Below are 24,626 nucleotides of genomic sequence, written 5' to 3'. Positions count from 1 at the left end.
TAATTACACTATAAGTCAAATCGTATACTTAATCAAATTGATAATTATTTCCAATTTTCAATTAAGGCTATAGATCTTGATTCAAATAAAATGAATTGTATAACAATTACTTTTTATTTTTTTAGTAATTAAATAATAATAAATAATAAATACTTGTTATTGCAACAAAACAGCCGTCTAATTTTATGATGTCGTGTCGATTTAAGCAGCATTTAACCATAACACTAATCTGTTATCTTCCCAACAAAACAGTAACATGAAGATTCAACGAAAATAAAAAAATAATACGAATCAAATCGACGACCACTTTGTTTTGTTCTTCGGTCTCCCACCAATTCTTTCTTCACTGCTATAACTTTTCCCTATTATTCCTTTCAACGTGGATGCTCAGAGTCAGATTCAAACAAGGTGATCAATTTCATGAAATTATTTTTATTCGATTTTGATTCGTTTGTAATGGGTATGCGATCATTTTTGTTGTTTTGTTGTGATTCAATCTGTATGCGTTGAAATTCGATGCGTATGTTTCTGGGTATGTCTCTTTTTCCTAATTCTCTGGATTTTAAGATGCGATTTGTTCTTGTCGAAAATGTAATCTCGTTTGAAGATTCTGAATTAGTTCTGTGAATATTGACATTTTGTTCATATGGGTGTGTGATTTGATTTGATGTAATTTGATTCTGTTTTCGATCTGTGATCTGGTTTGATTCGATTTCAATCGAATTTACGCATGGAAACACGAACAATGAAAAACTAATTTTCCTCTTTTTTTTTTGTTCAACAGTGTCACAATCAATGTCTGAAGATCTTCTGAAACTTACAGGCTCTTGAATTTTCCGATCAAGATCCAACAAATAAATCGACAGATCATGCTACGATTAAAAGAAATCAAGTCATTTCATACAGAAAAACGATGGGCATTCCCTCTCGCAATAACATCGATTGTATCCTTATTCCTATTAGCGACCTGTTTCAACATGGGTCTTCTTCCACCATTGTACAAATTGAATTCATATTTCCCAATATTCAACTCTCGTATTTCCCCAAATCAATCAACAACTCCACATTTCGCCGAAGATAAATTCAAATCGCCTCCTGTATCATCCTCTCTTCCTTCCACACCTCGATTTGCTTATTTAATTTCTGGATCAAAAGGGGATTTGAATAAACTATGGAGAACACTTAGAGCTTTATATCATCCATGGAATCATTACGTTCTTCATCTTGATCTTGAATCGGAACCCAACGAGAGAATCGAGCTCGCGTCACGAGTTGAAAAAGATCCCATGTTTGCTGAAATTGGGAATGTTTATGTGATCAAAAAAGCGAATATGGTAACGTATAGAGGTCCAACAATGGTGTCGAATACTCTTCACGCATGTGCGATTCTTCTTAAAAGGAATCAAGATTGGGATTGGTTTATAAACCTCAGTGCATCCGATTATCCTCTAGTCACTCAAGATGGTTAGTAAATAGTAATCAACGAAAAAGAAAGCTTCAATTTTTATGTGAAAATGAGATTTTGATTCTTGAATTTATATGCAGATCTTCTTTCTGTGTTTCGTGGTATAAAACGAGACTGGAATTTTGTTGAGCATACTGGTCAGTTGGGGTGGAAGGAGTAAGCTTTTTCGGACTTGAAGACACGAAATTTAAATGTGAAATTATTTAGAAATTGAATTTTATATTTTTATATGCAGGGATCAAAGAGCGATGCCATTGATGATTGATCCTGGATTATATGAGAATAAGAAGTCTGATATTTTTTGGGTGCAACCAAATAGGCCTCTACCAACTGCGTTTAAATTGTTTACAGGTTAGTTTTGTTTCAATCATTAAGCAAATGAATATCATTCTTTATGGAAATTTGAATGAATAGTTGAAAACCATTGTATTTCGATTTTTGTGTCCAAAATACTGTAATTTGTTGGCTAATATATTTATGGAAATTCGAAAGTCAAAACTATGGAATCACAATGAATTCGCTAATTAATCTAATAGGCATCACACAAAATTTTCGTTTGATTTTTCCTTTTAAAGCTCGAAGTGTCGTTATTTTCTCAAAATCTATTTACGCAACATGCTTTTATTTCCCATTAACGTATTTAGCAAAGAATAAAGTAAAGGATTCCGGATTTTTAACCTACAACATACATGAAGAAGGGTATAGCTTAAAAGGGTTGTACGGTACAAACGGTAAAGCTTATAATGCCAATATGCCATGACCTTAATCGGGTTATTTAAGTTAACGGATTTCAATTTTAGACCCTATTAAACCTAACCCTGTTTATCTTATTCGGGTTTAGGTCGGGTTAATTATGTATGTTTGTTGTCCGTTGTCATCTCATTTATTGTACGATGATAATTAAATTTTATTCAGATAATAAAATCTTTGTGGAAATAGGTAATATTACAATTTTGTATGAAAAATAAAACACCCCTAAGGAATGAAAATTAGTCGTTCGTTCCTAGCCAAAACAAAGAACTTTTTTCATTAGAATGGACTGACCATTCTATTCGTTCTCAAATAAGATGATTCATTCCACTGGAAAGAAAAAAGAATTTTGTTTTGTCAGATGGAATGGAATCGATTAACCACTTTATGTTTAAAATCAACTGTTAATCTTTTTTTTTGTAGGATCCGCATGGATGGTTTTATCGCGTCCATTTGTAGAATATTGCATATGGGGATGGGACAATCTTCCAAGAACAATGCTCATGTACTACACAAACTTTGTCTCCTCACCCGAAGGCTACTTCCAAACCGTAATATGCAATGTACCCGAATTCATTCCCACAGTCATTAACCACGATATGCACTTCATATCATGGGACAACCCTCCAAAACAACATCCACATGTCCTCAATACGAATGACACGTCTAATATGCTCAATAGTGGGGCCGCATTTGCACGTAAATTTGACCAAGATACCCTTGTTCTTGATACAATTGATAATGAGTTGTTAAATAGAACCAATGGGAGCTTTACTCCGGGTGGATGGTGCAAAGGTGAACCGAATTGTTCTAAAGTTGGGAAAGTCACACGGGTCAAGCCTGGACCCGGGGCTAAACGGCTTAAGAGGCTTATAAACAAGTTGATTAAATCAGCTAAAAATGGAAATCAATGTCGATAGGTTTATATATTTTGATTTTTTGAGATAGAATATTTTGATGAGTCAATTGACATAGTTTTGATCGTATCTTATAGCATTTTTGGGTGTTGGTCATTTGTGAATATATATATATATATATATATATATATATATATATATATATATATATATATATATATATATATATATACACAAACACACACACGATCAACAAGCCCAATATCGACTCGTGATCACTTTTTGTTACATTCGTGTCATGGTATCAATATGCTTAGACAACATTTGAGATTTATTGTGTGTAGTGAATGTCGAGTTTTATAGATCTAGTAGACATTATTAATTTAGTGTATTTTAATTGTTTTAAGTGAGCTTTTATATATCTAATTACTTTAGTTGTATAGTTGAATGTGAAATGTAATAATTGTTTGAAATATATTTATAATTTTAAGTATTTTTTTAATGATGCTTGCTTATAAGTTTTTTTTTTTTTTTTTTTGAAATCTTTAATAAAATGTTTGTTTTGATGATATTTAATTTGATTTATTTATATACGAATTACTTGGTATTTTAGAAAATCTAAATAGGTTACTATAAAAAGTACTTTGAAGACAATTTATAATATCTACGAAATTTTACGATTTATACAATATTAAGCATTATAAATTTACAAATGGAATACATAACTGCTTGTAAATTTAAAATTTAAATCCAACGAAATACTAATTCTTATCTACCATAATCGTCCTCTAAAATAGCAAAAATTGTCCCGAATTTTTGTCTATATGTACAATTCTACATGTAAAACTAAATCATCTCTAAGAGCTTGATATCTCCCATGGAGTTTGCAGCAACCAAAACCGAAGATTGATTTCGCCAACAAACAGATGACACAAATTGTTCATTGTCATCCACTTCATCACCAGAAATTGGATCTATTGTGTTAAATTTGTATGAAAATGCATGCATAGGGAAAGCTTTGTGGTAGATGAAAACCTGTCACATGTTTTAGAATAATATCAACATTCAATCTAAGAAAAACTTAAAAGACAAATAGGGCCAAATCCAAAAAGGGTATTTAGGGTATCAATTAAAACTTGGAACCATCGGGTCTCTGGCCTAGTGGTATCAGGTATGTTAGAAAGATGTCTATCAGCTAGTTGGTTAAGAATTCAAGTCACGTGGTGGACAAATGGTTGGAAATAAGAGTATGATTAGTTTTATTTATTTATTTTATTTTTTAAGAAAAACTAAAACTTGGAAAGTACCTCGTTTGTTTCTGAACCGGTTGCGATGTAACCCTCGGATACAGATAAACCGACAAAGTTCTGGAGAGAAAAAACCAAAATTGATGAAAATACCCTTGATTTAGTATATGTTTGGTGGTAAAAAATCGACTCTTGAACTTTATATTAGTTGAGGGGCCTAAATGAAACTTTTTAATAGTTGAGGAGCCTAAAAACCAAAATTCACTCCCCACTACTGTAGGAAGGTTCAATCTGACCCTCAACTAAAAAAAGTTTCATATTCTTTACTACATGCTAATAAGAAGTTCAATTCAGATCCCTTTAACTATGAAAAAGTTTTACTTAGACCCCTCAACTATAAAAAAAGTTTCATTGGTGAACACAAGAAGTTCCTTTCAGGCCCTATAAAAATGTTTCATTAAGACCCCTCTACTATAAAAAGAGTTTCATTGGTAAAAACAATAAAAAAAACTAACCTTTACATTCACATGACCCGTGAACGATTGAAGCGGAGAGTCAACAACATGGGAAGAACACTCAGACAAATCCCAAAGCTTCAAAGTGTTATCGGTTGATGATGATACAAGAGTTCCGGAGTCTATAAACTTAACATAACTAACAGTTTTATCGTGTCCAACAAACGTGCAAAGTGGTCTACTTGTATTCCTAAGATCATAGTAATACATTCTATGATCCGCTGATCCAAATGCTAGTGAGTTCCCTGAATCCGGAGGGAATTGAACACAACAAACATTTGCCTTTGTCTTAATGGTCCCGACACTTACTCCCTACACATGTAAGAAAAAAACTTAGTATACATGCATCATCTACATCGTAATCTAGATAGTACACCCCATATGTTACCCATGATATGATATGATATGACATGACAAACAACTTTTGGCATGCATAGGAGCATCCGCCATAAGAGAGCTTTTCGTGATATGTAAGCGCCAACTCATCAATCAAAAAGAGCACAAGAAAACTCCAAAACTATAGAGCTATTTCATCAACTTATTTAACTTATAAGTTTACAAGATTGAAAATCTTAGAGTGGAGAAGCTCCCTAGGGAAGAGGCTTTTTCAAAAAGAAAAAAAAATTGCATTGCCTTTTCAAAATGAAAATTTCGCACAAAAGACGTGAATACCCTTCTAGTTTTCATTATTGAAAATAGCCCTAAAAAGTTTGTCCAGTTCTATATAAAAATGTGGTTTGCATTGATAATTTGATAATTGTAGTACGTTTAGTTTGAAAGCGGACATCCACCAAGTGCAAGTATAGAATTGCCTGATTGATATTCCAGAGCTTAATGGAGCCGTCATCACTTCCACTTGCTAGCAGGGTGGGATCCGCTGAGGAGAAGTCCACGGACCATGCACGACTCTCATGCTCTCGCATTTCTGTAAATACTTGATTTCGTGTAACATCCCATACCTAAAATGTTCCAAATTAGCAAATACAACAACATATTTTCATTTACTTATTTATTGTATTCGGAAAAATCTACGGTGTTATTGCAATGTCATCCATATACAAAACAATTTTAAATGTTTCATAATATAACACTCTAATAAAGAAAAAAAAAGTACAATTGTATATTTGCTAAGGTTTTTTAAAGAGTAAATTACACAAATAGTCCCTATGGTTTAGGGTAATTTGTGCGTTTGGTCCCTAACTTATTTTTTTAACTCGGAAGGTCCCTACTGTTTGTTTTTGTTACATGATTGGTCCCTGTCTTACCTAAAAATACTATTTTTCCCTTGATTTTTTGATTTATTTAAATAAACACACCCTCAATCCCACCCCTTCACCTTACCTTACCTACCTCACCATTTTTTCTTATTTAAATAATAATATTTTTAGGTAAGATAAGATCAAACGTGTAACAAAAACAAACAGTAAGGACCCAGCGCGTAACAAAAACAAACAGTAGAGACCTTTCGAGTTAAAAAATTAGTTAGGGACCAAGCATGCAAATTACTCCAAACCACAAGGACCATTCATGTAATTTACTCTTTTTTAAAATAAAAAAAATTTGAAAGTGTAAGGTACCTGTACTACACCTTCGAAATTACTGGAAGCAATCTGCCCTTTAATATATCGATTCCAACATATACTGCTAAGCTTCGAGTTACTTCCCATTTCAGCAACAGGGTAATTAATGTCACGATTCCCATTCAAGATCGAATCATATTCAAAAACTTTAATCTTCTTATTCACACCAGCTGTTGCAAAAAAGTCTCCATCGCGATCAAAACTCAAAGAACACACAAGGTTCGAAAAACTCAAGAGATCTGCTTGTTTATCGGCTTTGACTTTCAATTTACTAAAAGATAAATACTTGCACAATCCATCCAAGAACGAATTCATCCATCGATTTTGCCTACCCACAATCCGATCTCTTGATGAGAAATCATTAGCCGAAACAATCGATTCTTTACAATCGATGCTAATTGGTTTAATTTCTTGTTTAATCGCCCTGCGCCTGGTCAAAAAGTAAGCGGATTCAAGCTTCCTTAAGTTTCTCATCAATCGAGGGGTTTTAGAGATCAAATTTCCTCGATTTTCAGATGTCTGATACTCGTCTTCGTGAGTTATTGTTCTGATGCGTTTTCTTGATTCTGGGTTTGCGGGATCATCATCGTTTATAGATCGATGATTCAAATTTGATTCTAGTTTTATGTTGATTGATGATTGCAATTTCACAACTTCTTGCAAATCTGAAGTTAAAACGGAAACAGTGCTTCGCATTGAATTTGCAGCTTCTTGCTTGCGTTTTTGCATCATCGAAAGAAATTCTAGCAATAACTCCTGTTCTTCGATTCGTTCTTTTAGTTCTATTTCTGCTACACGTTCATCTAAGTTGTCTTTAAGTCCATTAAGAAACTCACTTTGTAATACTTCACTGATCGCATACATAACAAAATATCAGCACAAAATCATCCAATTTAGGTCTAAATGAAAGAAATAGCAATGTCCTTTCTATCATAGCATTCTACTTTCATTTCTTTCTATTATAGCATTATAGTTTCAATTCAAACTACAAATAAATGAAAGTAGAATGTTGTAATAAACAAATTAATGAAAGTACATTGCTATTTCTTGCATTTAAATCTTCGGTTTTGGGAACTCACTCTATTTTTGGCCTACTATCTGGCTCGGGATGCAATAACCAAAGGCAAAATAAAGCTTCTTTTGGCCATTTAAGTAGCAATTGAGGTGGAAAGACACGATGTCTCAAACTAGACATTGTCGCATTCTTCTCTTCAACCGAGCTACACGTACAATACAACTATTGACAAAAATACCCTCAACGGGTTAGTTAAAAAACTTCCATAAAAACTTGAATACTAGAATTGAACATAAATACAAACTAACCTCAAAGAGAAGAGCCCCGAGTCGATAAACATCAGAAGCACAAGAGCTTTGACCACCACTTGCCTCTTCCGGGCTCGTGTACCAATTACTTTCCATTTGTTTCATCGGGAATGGTCGGAATCGCTGATTCCGTTCCTCTTCTAAATTCTCCAAACCCGATTGCAAATCCGAAACCGTCCGCGAGACATTTACGGGATTTTGGGCGGAAAAGGAACACGATCCCTTAACATCGGAATCGGAATCAGAGCAAGCTACGGATTCGATAAACGAGACGCGGTTTAACGAAGATATGATAAAGCAAGAAGGGCGAATATTATGAACAACAATTCCTTTTGAATGTGCCAAATTGACAACTTCTACAATTTGTATGAATATATGCAAGCATTCAAAGGCATCAACGACTCGGTTTCGGTTGTCTATCCATTCTCTTAAGTTAACACCGTTGTGATTCCCCTGGAATCGCTGTTTCCATTCTCCGGTTATGATTCCGGAGTCATGACCCGTAATAGTACCGGAAGGAATTGAGTGAGGGTTTCTATTTGAAGCTTCGGAAGAATCAAAATTAGACATCTGATTACCGAATTCATATGAGTGGTCCATTATCATCCACCTTTTAAAGATCACACCAAGATCATATATAATCTTATTTTAGCTCCATAAACAATCTTCTAGAAAGTTCTAAGCTTTAGAACAATTACAAAATCCCTTTTCTCCTGAAAACATTCATATAATGAAAATCTTTGGATATAAATTATTTAACTATATAAAATTAAAGATCAGTTTTTAAACTAGGTGCAACAAAGGAAGAAGAAAGATACCACTAAATCACCATGGAAGACCCTTGAGGTTTCTTTAGCTTCTGGAAACAAAACCACAAATCACAATAGCGTTTTTCAAACTATAAAAGTGGTCTTCCCTTTGTTACCATAAAAAGAAAATAGAAGACAAAATCCCCAACAAGATTCTGAAATACCCAATTGTTTTTTCCTTAAACTGAATAAAAAACAGAAGGTGGTGATATAATATTATTTCTTTATGAAACCCTAGAAAGACTCATCGTCTCTAACCCACTTATTCTACATCAACCTACGTGGCACTTCCATGGCCTCTAACCTTTTCACCAATCGATTTTTTTAAAAGATTTCATTAACGTGTGATGACCAGAAATCCTGGTGGTGGGGTTTAATCAGATTATAAAAAATCGTATTAAAGATTTGGATGCTAGTTAAGCCAATTACAAGTGATTAACTTACATAAAACTTGATTAGGAACTAATTAAATAGAAGACAATGAAGCATGCTGAAAAAGGGAAAGGGATCTTCACCAATCACCATGATCAATGGAAACCGACGAATGTCTTTGATGCTCCAAGTTCCTTCATGAACGATGATTGTCGGCTGAACTGAAGCATGGTGTCAGAAAAAGAGACATAAAGATGATTTGATCATTCTTTGTTGTATTTCGATTGCTTGTAGAAGATCAAGTTAAGTAATTAATGCAAGAGAACTCAAAGAGTTTATCATCGTTTTGATGATGAGTTCGAAGAGGATGCATGAAATCTTTCTCTTTTACGGTTTCTAATCCTGGAAAAGAAAATCTTCGATGAGTAAAGATCTTGTTTAGACTACAACTGATTTTACAAAATCATAGGAAAAGTACATTGTGAGGGACCTTCGAGTATGCCCATCTTTTAGCACATGGGTTTGATTGTTACCAAATTCGGTCCGATGATGTTTGTATGTTGATGAGAAAATCCGTCCGATGATGTTTATAGGTGGATGAGAAAATCAGCTAATCGTTGGAATTGTTTTGGAAATAAACTTCCACCAATAAGTTATAAGTTATTATTGATATCCATAAGCGAGTGGTTGCTAGAGAGCAGAATCCAAACATAGTTCACCATAATCAGGGCAATAAGGGCGATGAATGTCGGCGCTAATAACGCATTTTGTTGATACTATTGCCTTTAGTGGAGACATGTTGTGGCTAACAGGTTTCCTTTAATGTCTTGTAGCTGTAGCATCTGGTTACTGATACGTATTTTTTGTAATTAATATTTCTTAAATTATGCTTTTTTGCCTTGGATTCGGCGAGTTGAAGAACCAAATCGCCGAGTAGGAGCGGGATAAGACGCGGGGTCTGAGCTTTGAACTCGGCGAGTAGACCCTGTTTGGGCAAAAAACCCTAACTCGGGTGTTTGCACCCTATTTAAACGCTCTAACTTGGCCTCCTTTGTCCATAACACTTCCAGAGAGCTGTAGAGCGAAACCCTAGCCCCTATATTGTTCTTGTGAGTGATTTTGGCTTTGTGAAGGAGGTTTGGAGCTTAGAAGAAGAAGGAGGAGGTTGAAGAGTACAAGGAGAGGAGGTAGATCCGAAATCTACACTGTGAGAAGCTTTCATTCAGGTAGAAAAGTTCTTACCTTGATCACTAGTTCATTAGATCCCCTTTTTGTCCCAAATTGGTGGTTTTCAAGCCCTAAAACCTCAAACTCCATGTGTTTATGCTCTATGTTCTGAAAGGACTTCAGATCTGGACCTTATGGGCATCTTAGAAGTATAAAGTCTCTGTGGTTGTAGTGATTGAGATCCCTATTGAGTGTATGACCTCATAAAGAGCTTGGATTTGCCTTTTGGAGCTTATAGGGCCATGCATGCACGTAAAGTTTGCAACTTTACGTGATAAGCATGCCCTAGGAGCATAGATCTATGGTTTAGAAGCGTTGCATGTCTCCGATTTGGTCTGTATGGGTCATAGGGACTCGGCGAGTCCCAAAGTGGAACTCGACGAGTTCTATGAAGATGGTCTTAGACTCGGGGAGTTGGATAAACAACTCGGCGAGTCCTATGAAGATTGTCTGGAACTCGACGAGTTGTTCTTAAAACTCGGCAAGTCATATGAACTGTTACTGAGTAAGAGGGGTTTAAGTGTTGAAGGTCCAACCCATCGTATCTGCACGCGGAATTAGCAATTCAACGTGTAGCAATAGTCCCAAAAGCCCAAATCCCCATAAAAGATGCTCTGGTGAGGATTTGGAAGCGAGTAAGAGATCTGCTCGTGGGGACTCGACGAGTTGTTCTTGGACTCGGCGAGTCAGATCGCGAGTCGGTCCAATCGTCCCAAGCAGTGAGTTAAGGGTGACTCAGTGAGTGGGAAGAGGGACTTGTCGAGTAGGACCGGGTTAGTAGGAGGAGGACTCGGCGAGTCTGTGCCTTGACTCAGCGAGTCCAGTCAACTGGAAGTTGACTTTGACCAAGGAGTTGACCTTGGACCAGGGGTGGGTCAGTCATTTGACCCAAGGGTATTTATGAGTGGCTAATTTATGTTTATGGATTTATAGTCGGAGGATTACCGGTGCAGCAGTCGGACGTCTAGCAGTCAGACTTTCGGTAGCTACTTTTTAAGGTGAGTTTCCTTCCAGTAGCAACGGGTCTAAGGCACCAAGGTCAGCCCGTATAGACGATATGTTAGTGTCGGAGTGTGGGCAGAGCCCACATCTCATAATTGAGTTTGATTATGATATATGCCAGTATTATAGAATTGTTTATACTCGTTGTCTGTGTGATGCTTGTATGTTATGGTTAAGCAGTTGAGTGTGGGTGAGGTCCGTATCTCTCTGATAGTGGAGTGTGGGTGAGGCCCGTATCTCTCAGATAGCGGAGTCTGGGCGAGGCCCGTATCTCCCAGATAGCAAGAGTGTGGGCGAGGCCCGTATCTCCCAGATAGCGGAGTGTGGGCGAGGCTCGTATCTCCCAGCTAGTGGAGTGTGGGCGAGGCCCGTATCTTCATGAGTGTGGGCGAGGCCCGTATCTCCTAGCTGTTCATTGTATGTTTGTATGGTATGAGGTATTATGGGGGAACTCACTAAGCTTCGTGCTTACGGTTTACAGTTTTGTTTTCAGGTACCTCTTCTTCAAGGGGAAGGAGCTGGCGCGGTAGCGGTACATCATACATGCACCTTGTTTTCCGCACCATGAGTCATTCAGGGATTTTGTACTCTGATAGTGGATCGTTTTCATGTGTCGGTTTTCAGACACGATGTATGTTATGAAATGGTTTGACCATACAGTGTTTTAATTACAATCGTTTTCTAAAGTATTGATTTAAAAAGAAAATTTTGGACTTGAAATTTGGGTCGTTACAAGTTGGTATCGAAGCCCTGGTTTGAGGGATTCGGACACACCCTCGGGGTGTCTGAACTCAAATCGAGGGATTAAAAGAATTTAAAAAAAATGTTTTCTAAAAGTTAAGAAAAGAGGTTTTTTTTAGAATAAACGAAGTGTGTGATGTACGCGACCAGCTGAGCTCAAGTAAGTATTCCCCAAAGTACCCATACAAGTTTATGTTTCGTTTATCAGTTTCAGTAGAATAGCATGCTAGAATAGGACTAAGGATCTAGGAGTGATGCCTTATGTGCCTGCTTTATGTGCTTCAGCTTATGAGAGTTGCATGCTAGTATTGAGTAGACAGAAGTAGGATAGTCTGTTTAGGTTATGCCTGGTAGTATGAGGACAGACTTGTTTAAGTACTTCCCCTGCGTCCGAATGCTGCTTGCTATGTGCTCTGTGGGACTCTGAGTGATGAGAGTTAGTCATTAGGTGAATACGTCACATTACATGTGATCAGGGTTGGATAAACTTAGAGTATTGGATTTGGCCCTATTGCGCAGCTCTCGTTTGAGTCTAACCATTGTAAGGACGGGTCTGTTACTCGAAGGATTATCTGAGCCTCATCACACGTGATGGTATTTAGGTAATGGCTAATTGACATTACAAGGAGGCCTTCAGCAGCTGAGGACCGGGCAGGGTGGAGTCAGAGATTCCCTAGGACAAACCTAGGACGAGTATAGCAGTGATTAGAAGTAGAGAAAGGGATCTGGTGGAGTCAAGGCAGTCCTTGAAGAAGGTACGGATAGATGTGGAAGGTAGTATGGGCCCGTACTACTGAAAGTAGAGGATCCGTACCCAAACTAAGGAAGGCTGAGACAAGACCGGGGAATTGAAATAGATGTGATCCCTTAGAGGTATCAGTATCACTAATGGTTGCATGTGTGTATTGCAGAATGGTGGTACTACGCCAGAGGCCAGCTGGTGGCAGTTCTGGAGAAGGATCGGGTTCGGGATCAGGTTCCGAGCCAGTAGATGAGAGGCTACACGAGTTCATCACGTCAAAGATCACCAGAGGCATCCTTGAGTCGACCCCCATCATTTTTGGGTCGATCAAGGAAGGGATAGTTGAGCTGATAGAGGACCGCCTCAGGGCGTTCAGGAGTGACATGACATCTGGCCAGTCAGGATCTCGCACACTGTCCTTTAAGGACTTCAGGGGTAATGGTGCGCCGGATTTCCACGGGGCAAAGGACCCCATTGCTGCCAGGCGATGGATTGCGGACATTGAGTCCGCACAGCTGACCAGTGTCTGCCCCGAAGGGTCGAAGGTGAGATATGCAGCAGGATGTTTACAAGACCGAGCTAGGGATTGGTGGGAGTCCGTCGGTAACTCATTGGGAGCCTCGGCTGTTGAGGCTATGACCTGGTCGGACTTTGTGACCAGGTTCAGGGCAGAGTTTGCGCCGGCTGTCGAGCTTCAGCAGCTGGCCAGGGAGTTTTTAGACATGAGACAGACTACGGAGACGGTGGCGGAGATCACCGCCAAGTTCCGGGAGAAGGCATTGCTGGTGCCCCAGTATGCGGGAGATGAGGATATGAGGAGGACCCGCTATCATGACATGCTACGGGCTGACATCCGGGAGCATGTTAGCTTTTCAGCTTGCCCTACCCTGGAGTCCATGATCGCCAGGGCAAGGGAGAGGGAGATTGATTTGGAGCATATTCGGAAGAGGAAGGCAGAGACGGGGCAGGTGGTTGGGGTTTCGGGGAAGAAGCCCAAGGGATCAGATGGTAGGCCAAAAGGCCAAGGAGGGCCAGGCCGCTGCGGGAAATGCGGCAGTTCGCACATGTAGATTGGGATCGTTAGGCTACTACAAGTGCGGCAAGACGGGGCACTTCAGTAGGGATTGTACTGCCCCTGTCTCGGTTGTTCAGACATCTGAGTTGTTGTGTTTCCACTGCAACCAGAGGGGCCACAAGAGAGCCAATTGCCTTCAGTTGACAGCAGCATCAGCACCGGTGAAGGCGCCAGCTCCAGCGACTCTAAGGATCACAAATGGCCGGCAGGGCAAGTCAAAGGCTCCAGTGGTGAGGAGTCGGGCCTTTCAGCTGACTACAGAGGAGGAACGCGCCACGCCCGATGAGGTGACGGGTATGATTTCTTATTTATGCTTTATGTTATGCTGCTGTAATTTTGATATGCTATATGTATGTGCTCTGTTTAGGATCGTTCCATGTGAACAATATCCCAGTTTAGGTGTTGTTTGATTCGGGGGCTACCCGATCGTTTGTTTCTCTTGCGCTTAGCAAGAAGTTTCCTGAGTCTTCGGGCACGTTGGATTGCCCTTTAGAGGTGGAGATTGCCGATGATCGATTGGTGCGAGCATCAGCAGTGTTCAGGGATTGTGTCCTGAGGTTGTTTGAGGAGCACTACTTGGTGGATTTGGTTCCCATTCCGTTGCGTGGGAACAAGGTGATTATAGGCATGGATTGGTTGAGCCCTAATGGGGCGGTGATAGATTATGCACAACAGCTGGTGCGAATCAGGACCCCAAGTGGGGGAGAGTTGGTGATCCACGGTGAGAGGCCACAATGTGGACCCGCGGTATGTTCAGCCGCGAGAGCTAGGCGCTACCTTCAGCAGGGTTGCGCGGGATATGTCGTGTATGTTATGGACACCTGGGAGGTGGGTAAGGCAACGGTGAGCAAGGTTCCGGTGGTACGAGACTACGCTGATGTTTTCCCCGAGAAGCTTCCGGGAATACCTCCGGAGCGACAGGTAGAGTCCAGGATCGACCTAGTCCCCGGTGCGGCTCCGATAGCCAAGGCACCGTACTGGTTGGCTCCTCCTGAGATGCAGGAGTTGTCTACACAGCTGCAGGAGCTGTTAGACAAAGGATTCATTAGACCGAGCAGTTCACCATGGGGAGCCCCAATTCTGTTTGTGAAGAAGAAGGACGGGTCGCATCGGATGTGTATAGACTATCGGGAACTGAATAAGGTAACGGTGAAGAACCGTTACCCCCTTCCGAGGATTGATGACCTCTTTAACCAGTTACATGGAGCATATTGGTTCTCCAAAATCGATTTGCGTTCGGGTTATCATCAAATGAGGGTCAAAGAGGAGGATGTGCAGAAGACCGCGTTTCGGACGCGCTATGGCCATTATGAGTTTGTGGTGATGCCGTTTGGGCTCACCAATGCCCCTGCCATGTTCATGGACCTCATGAACTGCGTGTGCAGACCTATGCTGGACCAGTCTGTGATAGTTTTCATTGATGACATCTTGGTTTATTCCAAGACGCAGGAGGAACACGAGGGGCATCTGCGAGAGGTGTTGGAGACCCTGAGGAGGGAAAAGTTATATGCTAAGTTCTCCAAGTGTGAGTTCTGGTTGCACGAGGTGCAGTTCCTTGGGCACCTTGTCAACCAGGACGGGATTTCGGTGGATCCGGCCAAGGTGGAGGTCGTGATGAGGTGGGAGGTTCCGAAGTCTCCATCTGAGATTTGGAGTTTCCTGTGATTAGCGGGCTACTATCGGAGATTCATTCACGACTTCTCTAAGATAGTCGTACCCCTGACACGGTTGACTAAGAAAGCTGTAGTCTTTCGATGAGGGCCTGAGCAGCAGGTAGCGTTTGAGGTTCTGAGACAAAGATTGTGTGAGGCGCCAATCTTAGCCCTTCCAGAGGTCGTAGAGGATTTTGTGGTATATTGTGATGCGTCCATTTCGGGGTTGGGCGCGGTACTGATGTAGAGAGGGCATGTCATTGCCTACGCTTCGAGGCAGCTGAAGCCTCACAAGGCGAACTACCCAACGCACGATTTAGAGTTGGGGGCGGTGGTCTTCGCCCTCAAGATTTGGCGACATTACCTCTATGGGGTTCGGTGTAGCATTTACACGGGCCACAAGAGCTTGAGGTACCTTATGGACCAGCCAAACCTGAACATGAGGCAGCGTCGGTGGCTTGATGTGGTGACGGATTATGATTGTGAGATCCTTTACCACCCAAAGAAGGCCAATGTGGTGGCCGATGCACTTAGCCGCAAGGAGGTGCCAATCAGGGATATCTGCATGCGGATGACAGTGGTAACTCCGCTATTGGAGCGGATTCGGGAGGCCCAGCAGGAGGCCATAAAGGAGGAACATCGGAAGAGTGAGCGCATAGTGGGTCAGGTTTCCTCCTTCGATTATGATAGCCGAGGATTATTGACACTACACCGTAGGGTGTGGGTTCCGTATCTCAGAGGCGTGCGCCAAGTCTTGATGGAGGAGGCGCACAAATCCTGATTCTCCATTCATCCTGGGGCAATGAAGATGTATAGGGATCTTCATCTAGACTATTGGTGGCCCTGCATGAAGCGGAATGTAGCTTGGTACGTTGAGCGGTGTTTGACCTGCAGGAAGGTCAAGGCCGGGCATCAGAGACCACATGGAAAGATGCAGCTGTTGGATATTTCGTTGTGGAAATGGGAAGATATTATAATGGATTTTATCATAAAGCTTCCCAGGACCGCGCGAGGGGTGGATTCGATATGGGTCATCGTGGATCGATTCACCAAGAGCACCCATTTTATTCCGATTCAGGAGAGCATCTCGGCCGAAAAGTTGGCCGACATCTATATCAGAGAGATAGTGGTGCGGCATGGGGTGCCAGTATCAGTGATTTCAGATAGGGATGTGCGTTTTACTTCCAGGTTTTGGAAGAAGTTTCACGACAAGTTGGGCACTCATCTGTATTTTAGCACCACCTTTCACCCGCAGACAGATGGTTAGAGTGAGCGGACCATACAGACTCTTGAGGATATGTTGCGGGCATGCGTGCTAGACTTAGGTGGTAGTTGGGATACCTATCTTCCTCTAGCTGAGTTCTCATACAACAACAACTACCACACGAGTATTGACCGTCCTCCCTTCGAGATGTTGTACGGGCGGAGGTGCAGGACCCCGATATGTTGGGGTGAAGTTGGCCAGAGGGTCATGGGGAATACCGAAGTGGTGCTCAAGACGACCGAGAAGATTCAACAGGTTCGGAGCAGGCTTCAGACTGCAAAGAGTTGGCAGAAAAGTTATGCCGATAAGCACCGTTCAGACTTGGAATTCCATGTCGGGGATATGGTTCTTCTAAAGGTGTCGCCATGGAAAGGCATCATCTGATTCAGGAAGCGATGCAAGTTGGGCCCAAGGTACATCGGGCCATTCAGGGTTGTAGCCCGGGTAGGCAAGGTAGCGTATAGGTTGGATCTGCCAGTCGAACTCAGCCAGATCCATAGCACTTTCCACGTCTCTCAGTTGCGGAAGTGTCTGTTGGACGACTCGGCCGTGGTGCCTTGGGAGGATATTCAGGTCGACGACAGCTTGAATTACATTGAGAGGCCAGTAGCAGTCCTCGACCGGAAGTCAAAGGATTTGAGGAACAAGAGAGTGGAACTCGTGAAGGTGCAATGGCAGCACCGGAAGGGTTCGGAGTGGACTTGGGAGCCGGTGGAAGAAATGATGGAGCACTACCACGAGCTATTTCAGGAACGAGTAGCAGACTTCGAGGACGAAGTCTAAAATAAGTGGGGGAGATTTGTAGCACCTGGTTCCTGGTACGTATTCCTTGTAGTTAATATTTCTTAAATTATGCATTTTTGCCTTAGACTCGGCGACTTGTAGGACCAACTCGCCGAGTAGGAGCGGGATAAGACGCGGGGTCTGAGCTTTGGACTCAGCGAGTAGACCCTGTTTGCACAAAAAACCCTAAACCGGGTGTTTGCACCCTGTTTAAACACTCTAACTTGGCCTCCTTTGTCCCTAACAATTCCAGAGAGCTGTAGAGAGAAACCCTAGCCCCCATATTGTTCTTGTGAGTGATTTTGGCTTTGTGAAGGAGGTTTGGAGCTTAGAAGAAGAAGGAGGAGGTTGAAGAGTACAAGGAGGGGAGGTAGATCCGGAATCTACACTGTGAGAAGGTTTCATTCAGGTAGAAAAGTTCTTACCTTGATCACTAGTTCATTAGATCCCCTTTTTGTCCCAAATTGGTGGTTTTCAAGACCTAAAACCTCAAACTCCATGTGTTTATGCTCTATGTTCTGAAAGGACTTCAGATCTGGACCTTATGGGCATCTTAGAAGTATAAAGTTTGTGGTTGTAGTGATTGAGGTCCCTATTGAGTGTATGACCTCATAAAGAGCTTGGATTTGCCTTTTGGAGCTTATAGGGCCATGCATGCACGTAAAGTTTGCAACTTTACATGATAAGCATGCCCTAGGAGCATAGATCTATGGTTTAGAAGCGTTGCATGTCTCGGATTTGGTTTGTATGGGTCATAAGGAGTCGGCGAGTCCCAAAGTGGAACTCGACGAGTTCTATGAAGATGGTCTTAGACTCGGGGAGTTAGATAAACAACTCGGCGAGTCCTATGAAGATTGCCTGGAACTCGACGAGTTGTTCTTAAAACTCGGCAAGTCATATGAACTGTTACTGAGTAAGAGGGGTTTAAGTGTTGAAGGTCCAACCCTTCGTATCTGCATGCAGAATTAGCAATTCAACGTGTAGCAATAGTCCCAAAAGCCCAAATCCCCATAAAAGATGCTCTGGTGAGGATTTGGAAGCGAGTAAGAGATCTGCTCGTGGGGACTCGACAAGTTGTTCTTGGACTCGGCGAGTCAGATCGCGAGTCGGTCCAATCGTCCCAAGCAGTGAGTTAAGGGTGACTCAGTGAGTGGGAAGAGGGACTTGTCGAGTAGGACCGGGTTAGTAGGAGGAGGACTCGGCGAGTCTGTGCCTTGACTCAGCGAGTCCAGTCAACTGGAAGTTGACTTTGACCAAGGAGTTGACCTTGGACCAGGGGTGGGTCAGTCATTTGACCCAAGGGTATTTATGAGTGGCTAATTTATGTTTATGGATTTATAGTCGGAGGATTACCGGTGCAGCAGTCGGACGTCTAGCAGTCAGACTTTCGGTAGCTACTTTTTAAGGTGAGTTTCCTTCCAGTAGCAACGGGTCTAAGGCACCAAGGTCGGCCCGTATAGACGATATGTTAGTGTCGGAGTGTGGGCAGAGCCCACATCTCATAATTGAGTTTGATTATGATATATGCCAGTATTATAGAATTGTTTATACTCGTTGTCTGTGTGATGCTTGTATGTTATGGTTAAGCAGTTGAGTGTGGGTGAGGTCCGTATCTCTCTGATAGTGGAGTGTGGGTGAGGCCCGTATCTCTCAGATAGCGGAGTGTGGGCGAGGCCCGTATCTCCCAGATAGCAAGAGTGTGGGCGAGGCCCGTATCTCCCAGATAGCGGAGTGTGGGCGAGGCCCGTATCTCCCAGCTAGCGGAGTGTGGGCGAGGCCCGTATCTTCATGAGTGTGGGCGAGGCCCTTATCCTCTAGTTGTTCATTGTATGTTTGTATGGTATGAGGTATTATGGGGGAACTCACTAAGCTTCGTGCTTATGGTTTACAGTTTTGTTTTCAGGTACCTCTTCTTCAAGGGGGAAGGAGCTGGCTTGGTAGCGGTACATCATACACACACCTTGTTTTCCGCAACATGAGTCATTCAGGGATTTTGTACTCTGATAGTGGATCGTTTTCATGTGTCGGTTTTTAGACACGATGTATGTTATGAAATGGTTTGACCATACAGTGTTTTAATTACAATCGTTTTCTAAAGTATTGATTTAAAAAGAAAATTTTGGATGTGAAATTTGGGTCGTTACAGTAGCTAAGGGCATCCATAATGCATTGAACTCCATAGAGTTCAATGGATATACACATCATCATTTTACAATCCATACAACTCTATTATATTTTTTCTCTACAATGCATTGAACTCTACAAAGTTCAATAAAATGTTACAAAATGCAATTTATAGTAAATATTTAAGAATTAAAATTTTTCTTTTTCCCATTGAAGAGTTCAATGGTCATTGAACTCCAAATCCATTGAATGCCAAGGTGGCATCTCATAATTGTTGAGTTTCATCCATTAAATGACACAGGGACTTACCACCTCATTCAAATTTTTCATTGAACTCACCATTCTGAATGCTCTAAGGCCTTCTGATATGTATACCACGAAGGGTGTTCTAGGTGGCCACGATAGTGGCTCGTGCACACTAGCTTGGACCTTCGTGCTTCTTCGTTAGCACGTCGTGCTCGTGGCCCATCATGGTCGACACCAAGGATTAAAGCGCTCAATCAAAATTCATCCATGTCTAACGGCTAGTTTGCGCATTTACTCAATATCTTTTTCTTAAATTACCTGCAAACTTTCTTATAAATACCAAAACACAATTCCTTATATTTTACATAGTTCTTCTCTCATTTTGTTCATAATCACAAACTTGTGTTGCTAGATCTTTCAAAAACAATTGCTCTGAAAAAGATGAATTGGTCAAAGAGAAGAGGAAAAAGAGAACTTAACACTAACAAGGGTGTCAGTTTCGGAAGACTCAGATAGTCGAACATCTAGTAGTTTGGGGTAAAAGTTGGAAATGGTTCCATGATTTAATGGGTTGTCGAAGTCGTAATCTTGATGCAATATGTTCGAAGTTTCGCGATATGAGGGTAAAATGTCGAGAGTTCGTTGTTATGATAATGCATCAATATGAAGACATTAACCACAGACCATTTACACACCACAAAGTTTGGCTAAAATTTAAGAATTTCTCAAAATGGAATAATTAAAAAAATAGGTTTAGAAACTGGTTTAAGTTGTTTGTGCTTGCATTTTTATGTTTTTTTCTATTTTATTTTAGTTGTTTTTTTAAAGTTATGTAATGTTTTTTAATTGAATAAAAAAACTATTTTAAAAAAAATATGTCTTTATTATATTTGCATTTTTATATATTTTTGAATTAAATTTAATTAAAAAAATAAGGTGGAATGGTATGATAGTGGTAGGTATTTCATGGTTTAATAGTAAAGATGTGGTAATGATATGGCACCTACCACTATAGTGTTAGTGATAGGTATAACAGATGATCTAATGGTCAAATGTTGCCACTAAAGTCATCCGTTATACCCACCACTAACCACTATAATTGTAGGTGCCACATCATCATCACTAACCTTCACTAAACATATGAGATACCTACCACTAAACACGTCATTCGACCTCATTTTTTTAATTAAATTTAAATCAAAAATACATAAAAATCATATAATTATTTTAATATTAGTTTTTTTTATTAATTTAAAATACCAAATTACATTAATTAAAAACTACATTAATTAAAATAAAAATAACATTAAAAATAAAAATTACATTAATTAAAATAAAAAATTAAAAATAACATTAAAAATTAAAAACCTAAAAATACCAAACTTCTAATTTGTGTTTTAAGCAAGGTTATTCTATTTTGGGGAATTCTTCAACTTTTGCCAAGCTTTAGACATGTCCAAAATGTTTTTGATTAGTGTTTTCATATTGCTCCATGGCTACATTACCCGAATCGATATCGGCTTCGTGTACGTTGTTTATAATAAAGTTGTAAATTCTATCGAACTCGGAACATTTAACGCTCATATCGCGCCAGTTGGGACTTTTTGGACAAGAAATGGTTCCTTAAAGCTAAAATGGCAAGATCTATAACATATATGCATAAAGTTTGAAGCTTTTTACCTTATGGAGCTTTTAGGGCACCAAGAAACTTCAGATCTACTAGCTTATTCTTCTTCTCCAACTCCTTGATGCAACACCTTCATCTCCAACTACTCAAAATACACTTTGTAAGCTCACACACTCAAGGAAAAGATTAGGGTTTGGGGAAAATAGCTCTAAATAGTGGAGGCTGAGGTAAGAGAGGGTTATGAGCTCATAAGATTGTTTATATTGCATCAAACCCTAAATATTAGGGTTTCCACATGACGTGAGTACGCCCAACGTACTAGGGCGCGCCTAGTACGCTCAGTGTACCTAATGTACGCTTTGTGTACTCTCTTGATTTCCAAAGTTACAACTTTAGGCCTTAGGCTTCCCAGGGGTCGACTCCTTTAACCCCCAGGGACTACAAATGACAAAATAATAACAAAAGATAGGATTCGGAAATACCTGCAAAATCTCGAGATGTTACAATTCTCCCCCACTTGACCTAGACTTTGTCCTCGAAGTCTGCAGCGGTAAACAGATCCGGGTGGTGGTTGTCGAGGCCAACAAAATTAATAACCCTAAATATTACACACTAAAATAGTGTATAGTGGTAAAGGGATCGTATCCACGGGAATTGGTTCAATTTTATAACTCTATGAAAAATCTCTTTGTAATAATACTTGTAAAATGACAATAAATTAAAAATAGGGGGTGGTCTTTTGAAATACTTGAAATAAACTAGAATTAAACTCAGATTTAATTAAACAATTTCAAAAAAATAGAGTTTGATGTAAAATCAACAAGAGAAGGATGGTTGACTTAAGGTTTCCTCACTTTGACTTTTGATGAACATATCATTAGAATCCAATGGTGCAATACTTGATATAAATCCTTAATTTGGTTATAGTAATCCAAGAAGCTTGAGATTACCTAGACTTTTCTTAGTTGTTAAAATGGTTAGAGAAGCTCATAGTAATTTACTTAGTCAAAGTCAAAATTTCCATTAAGCATGTAATTAGTGAAAGTCAACTAGCATTAAGAACCAAAAAGTCACCAAATCCAAGAGGGGTCGAATGCTTTCATCACCATGTTGGAGGAAATATTTTTATGATTGTGTGAAGCAAAAACAACACAAAAATCATTTGTTGCTTGCTAATTTGAGGATTCTTTACTTAATCAATAAATTAGCCAACTAATCACCACAAACACATTTAAATTCATGAACTAAAACATACAAGTAGTGATAAGATGTTAAAACACAAAACATTTCCATAAAGATTTAAGAACAAGTTCATGGATTCTTCAACATTCAACAAAAGATCAAAGGATTCAACAAAAGTCAACCAAGATTAGTTTAGCTAAGCATGGCTAAACTCAAAGAAACAAAGTTAGAGAAGATTGTACCAAACATTAAACAAGAATTAAGAGGTGAAAAGATGATGTTCTTAAGGTGTTCTTGGCCTTCAAAAATCTTCAAAACTCCAGAGAGAATTCCCAAAAATCGGATGTATAAGAGATTAGAAAAGTGGCACACCAACCTTCCCCATAGAGCTTAAAAGAAGAATTTCTGGAATTTCCCCTGTAGGGGGTTGTGCGACCCGCGTGCTGTTGCGCGGGTGGCCCCTGGATGTAGCATCTTTGAGGTTTGGGCCTCCATAGCTTAGCCCACTTGGCCCAGTTCCCAAACTCATCTACATTGCAGTCCTTGGTCAAGTGTGGACCACTACATCTCTCGCAACCCACTCTTATGGCATGTATTGAATGGTCCATTTGTGTTATCCTTCGATCCAAATTATTCAGTATGGCCATTACAGCTGCTATTTCTTCAGTTTGGGCCCCTCCACCGCCTTTGATTCCATCTTGCCTAGGGTTGTGGTATTCGCGAGAGTGCTTCGCGAATTCTTCAATTATCTCCTTGACCTCCCTTGGATTTTTCTTTGTCAACGGTCCTTGAGAATCAAGGAGTTGTCTTGTCATAACGTTGACCCCATCATAGAAGATTGACATCTCTTGTTGCACATTTAGATCATGCTGAGGGCAATTTCTGAGCAAGCCCTTGTACCGCTCCCATGCTTCGTATAATGACTCCCCCGGCTGTTGCTCAAAGTTGGCTATTGCCTTCTTGAGTTTGGCTATCTTGGATGGCGGGCAAAACTGGTCCAGGAATTGCTCACGCATTTGAGCCCAAGTGGTAATTGTACTCGGTGGAAGTGCTTTTAACCACTCCTTAGCAGCTCCTTTGAAAGTGATGGGAAGCATCCTAAGCAAGACTGCGTTTCTGTTGACATTTGGGACATTGAAGTAATCCGCAATGTCGTTGACTTCATCTAGATGCTTAAAAGCATCCTCATGATCTTTCCCGAAAAATGGGATGTCCTTCAGTGCAGTCAATATGTGCCCCTTCAACTCGAATGTGGCAGTGGCAGGTATTGCGGGTTGGACTAAACCGGGACCCACATCTTCTCGGATCCTCTTCTTGTAAGCTCCCATGGACATCTCTTTAATTGCTGCCATCTCGTTCCTCGGCTCGTTCTCGGGTTCGCTTGTGTGTTCTTCAAATTCTGGCTCGGTATCCCTTTCGGACTCGGTTTGGACGGGCGTATGATCCAAATGCTCAAGATTGCTCTTGTGCCTCGAGGATGAACTTGACTCTCCTGTCTTCTTTCCCGACATCCTTGAAAAAGCTGACTTCAATTCTTGTAAGGGCGTCTTTTTCTTGTGAATTGCGGACTCGAGATCTTCAAGTGGTGGCACCAAGGGTGTGTTTGAGCTTCTGGTCATGAACTCCTGTAACTTGCTAAACTAAAAACATAAAACAGAACTAAAGTAAGAAAAACTAACTAACAACTAAAATCTAGTTTTTTAAATGTCCACGTCGTGACAGGTATCTGGCCACGTCATGGGCTCTGTGACTGACAGAAAAAAATTTTATTTTGCTGAAAAATTAACTTTTTGTGGTTTTTTACTCCACAAGAAGGATCGATTAATTTAATGCAAATAAATAAGCTAAAAACTAAACCGTTCCCTGGAAACGGCGCCAAAAACTTGATGTGCACAAAAGTACCTACTAATTTTAATATTTATAACCTAACAAACTTAACTAACTATGCACTTATAGGCAGTGTACCTAGTCAGATTACAGTATAGTTTGGGTAAGTCGGGTGTCGATCACAGGGAACGGTGTTACTAATTAATTTACTTATAT

General features: G+C 40.3%; 2 protein-coding genes and 1 non-coding gene across 7 annotated transcripts; 2 read left to right on the top strand and 1 right to left on the bottom strand.

The window, feature by feature from the left end:
* The first annotated feature begins 213 nt into the window (after positions 1-213).
* LOC145073061 (beta-glucuronosyltransferase GlcAT14A-like) lies at positions 214-3,201 on the top strand. Of its 2 annotated transcripts, none has more exons than XM_079019604.1 (5): positions 214-408; positions 785-1,464; positions 1,546-1,621; positions 1,701-1,816; positions 2,639-3,201. In XM_079019604.1, the coding sequence occupies exons 2-5, from the start codon at positions 870-872 to the stop codon at positions 3,133-3,135; spliced, it is 1,284 nt and encodes a 427-aa protein (XP_078875730.1). In that variant the 5' UTR covers positions 214-408; positions 785-869; the 3' UTR covers positions 3,136-3,201. The 2 variants fall into 2 exon arrangements, with proteins under 2 accessions (XP_078875730.1, XP_078875731.1); XM_079019605.1 differs by having other exon boundaries at positions 398-532.
* A 511-nt stretch (positions 3,202-3,712) lies between these two features.
* LOC145075229 (protein SPA1-RELATED 4-like) lies at positions 3,713-9,596 on the bottom strand. Of its 4 annotated transcripts, none has more exons than XM_079021530.1 (9): positions 9,397-9,590; positions 8,556-9,320; positions 7,738-8,450; positions 7,494-7,651; positions 6,412-7,264; positions 5,647-5,793; positions 4,835-5,146; positions 4,380-4,439; positions 3,713-4,107 (listed from the first exon to the last, which is right to left on the bottom strand). In XM_079021530.1, exons 3-9 carry the CDS (start codon positions 8,341-8,343, stop codon positions 3,919-3,921), a joined length of 2,325 nt encoding a protein of 774 aa, XP_078877656.1. In that variant the 5' UTR covers positions 8,344-8,450; positions 8,556-9,320; positions 9,397-9,590; the 3' UTR covers positions 3,713-3,918. The 4 variants fall into 4 exon arrangements, with proteins under 4 accessions (XP_078877656.1, XP_078877657.1, XP_078877655.1 ...); XM_079021531.1 differs by having other exon boundaries at positions 9,409-9,590; XM_079021529.1 differs by having other exon boundaries at positions 8,556-9,590.
* A 13,848-nt stretch (positions 9,597-23,444) lies between these two features.
* LOC145077439 (small nucleolar RNA R71) lies at positions 23,445-23,551 on the top strand. The gene has a single exon (XR_013693184.1). It is a non-coding gene; the product is annotated as a small nucleolar RNA R71 (small nucleolar RNA).
* The last annotated feature ends 1,075 nt before the right edge of the window (positions 23,552-24,626 follow it).

The sequence above is a fragment of the Lactuca serriola genome, chromosome 9 (assembly GCF_051521515.1).
Source record: "Lactuca serriola cultivar US96UC23 chromosome 9, Lser_US96UC23_V15, whole genome shotgun sequence".
Taxonomy (NCBI): Eukaryota; Viridiplantae; Streptophyta; class Magnoliopsida; order Asterales; family Asteraceae; genus Lactuca; species Lactuca serriola.
This window is presented reverse-complemented; position numbering and strand designations above follow the sequence as displayed.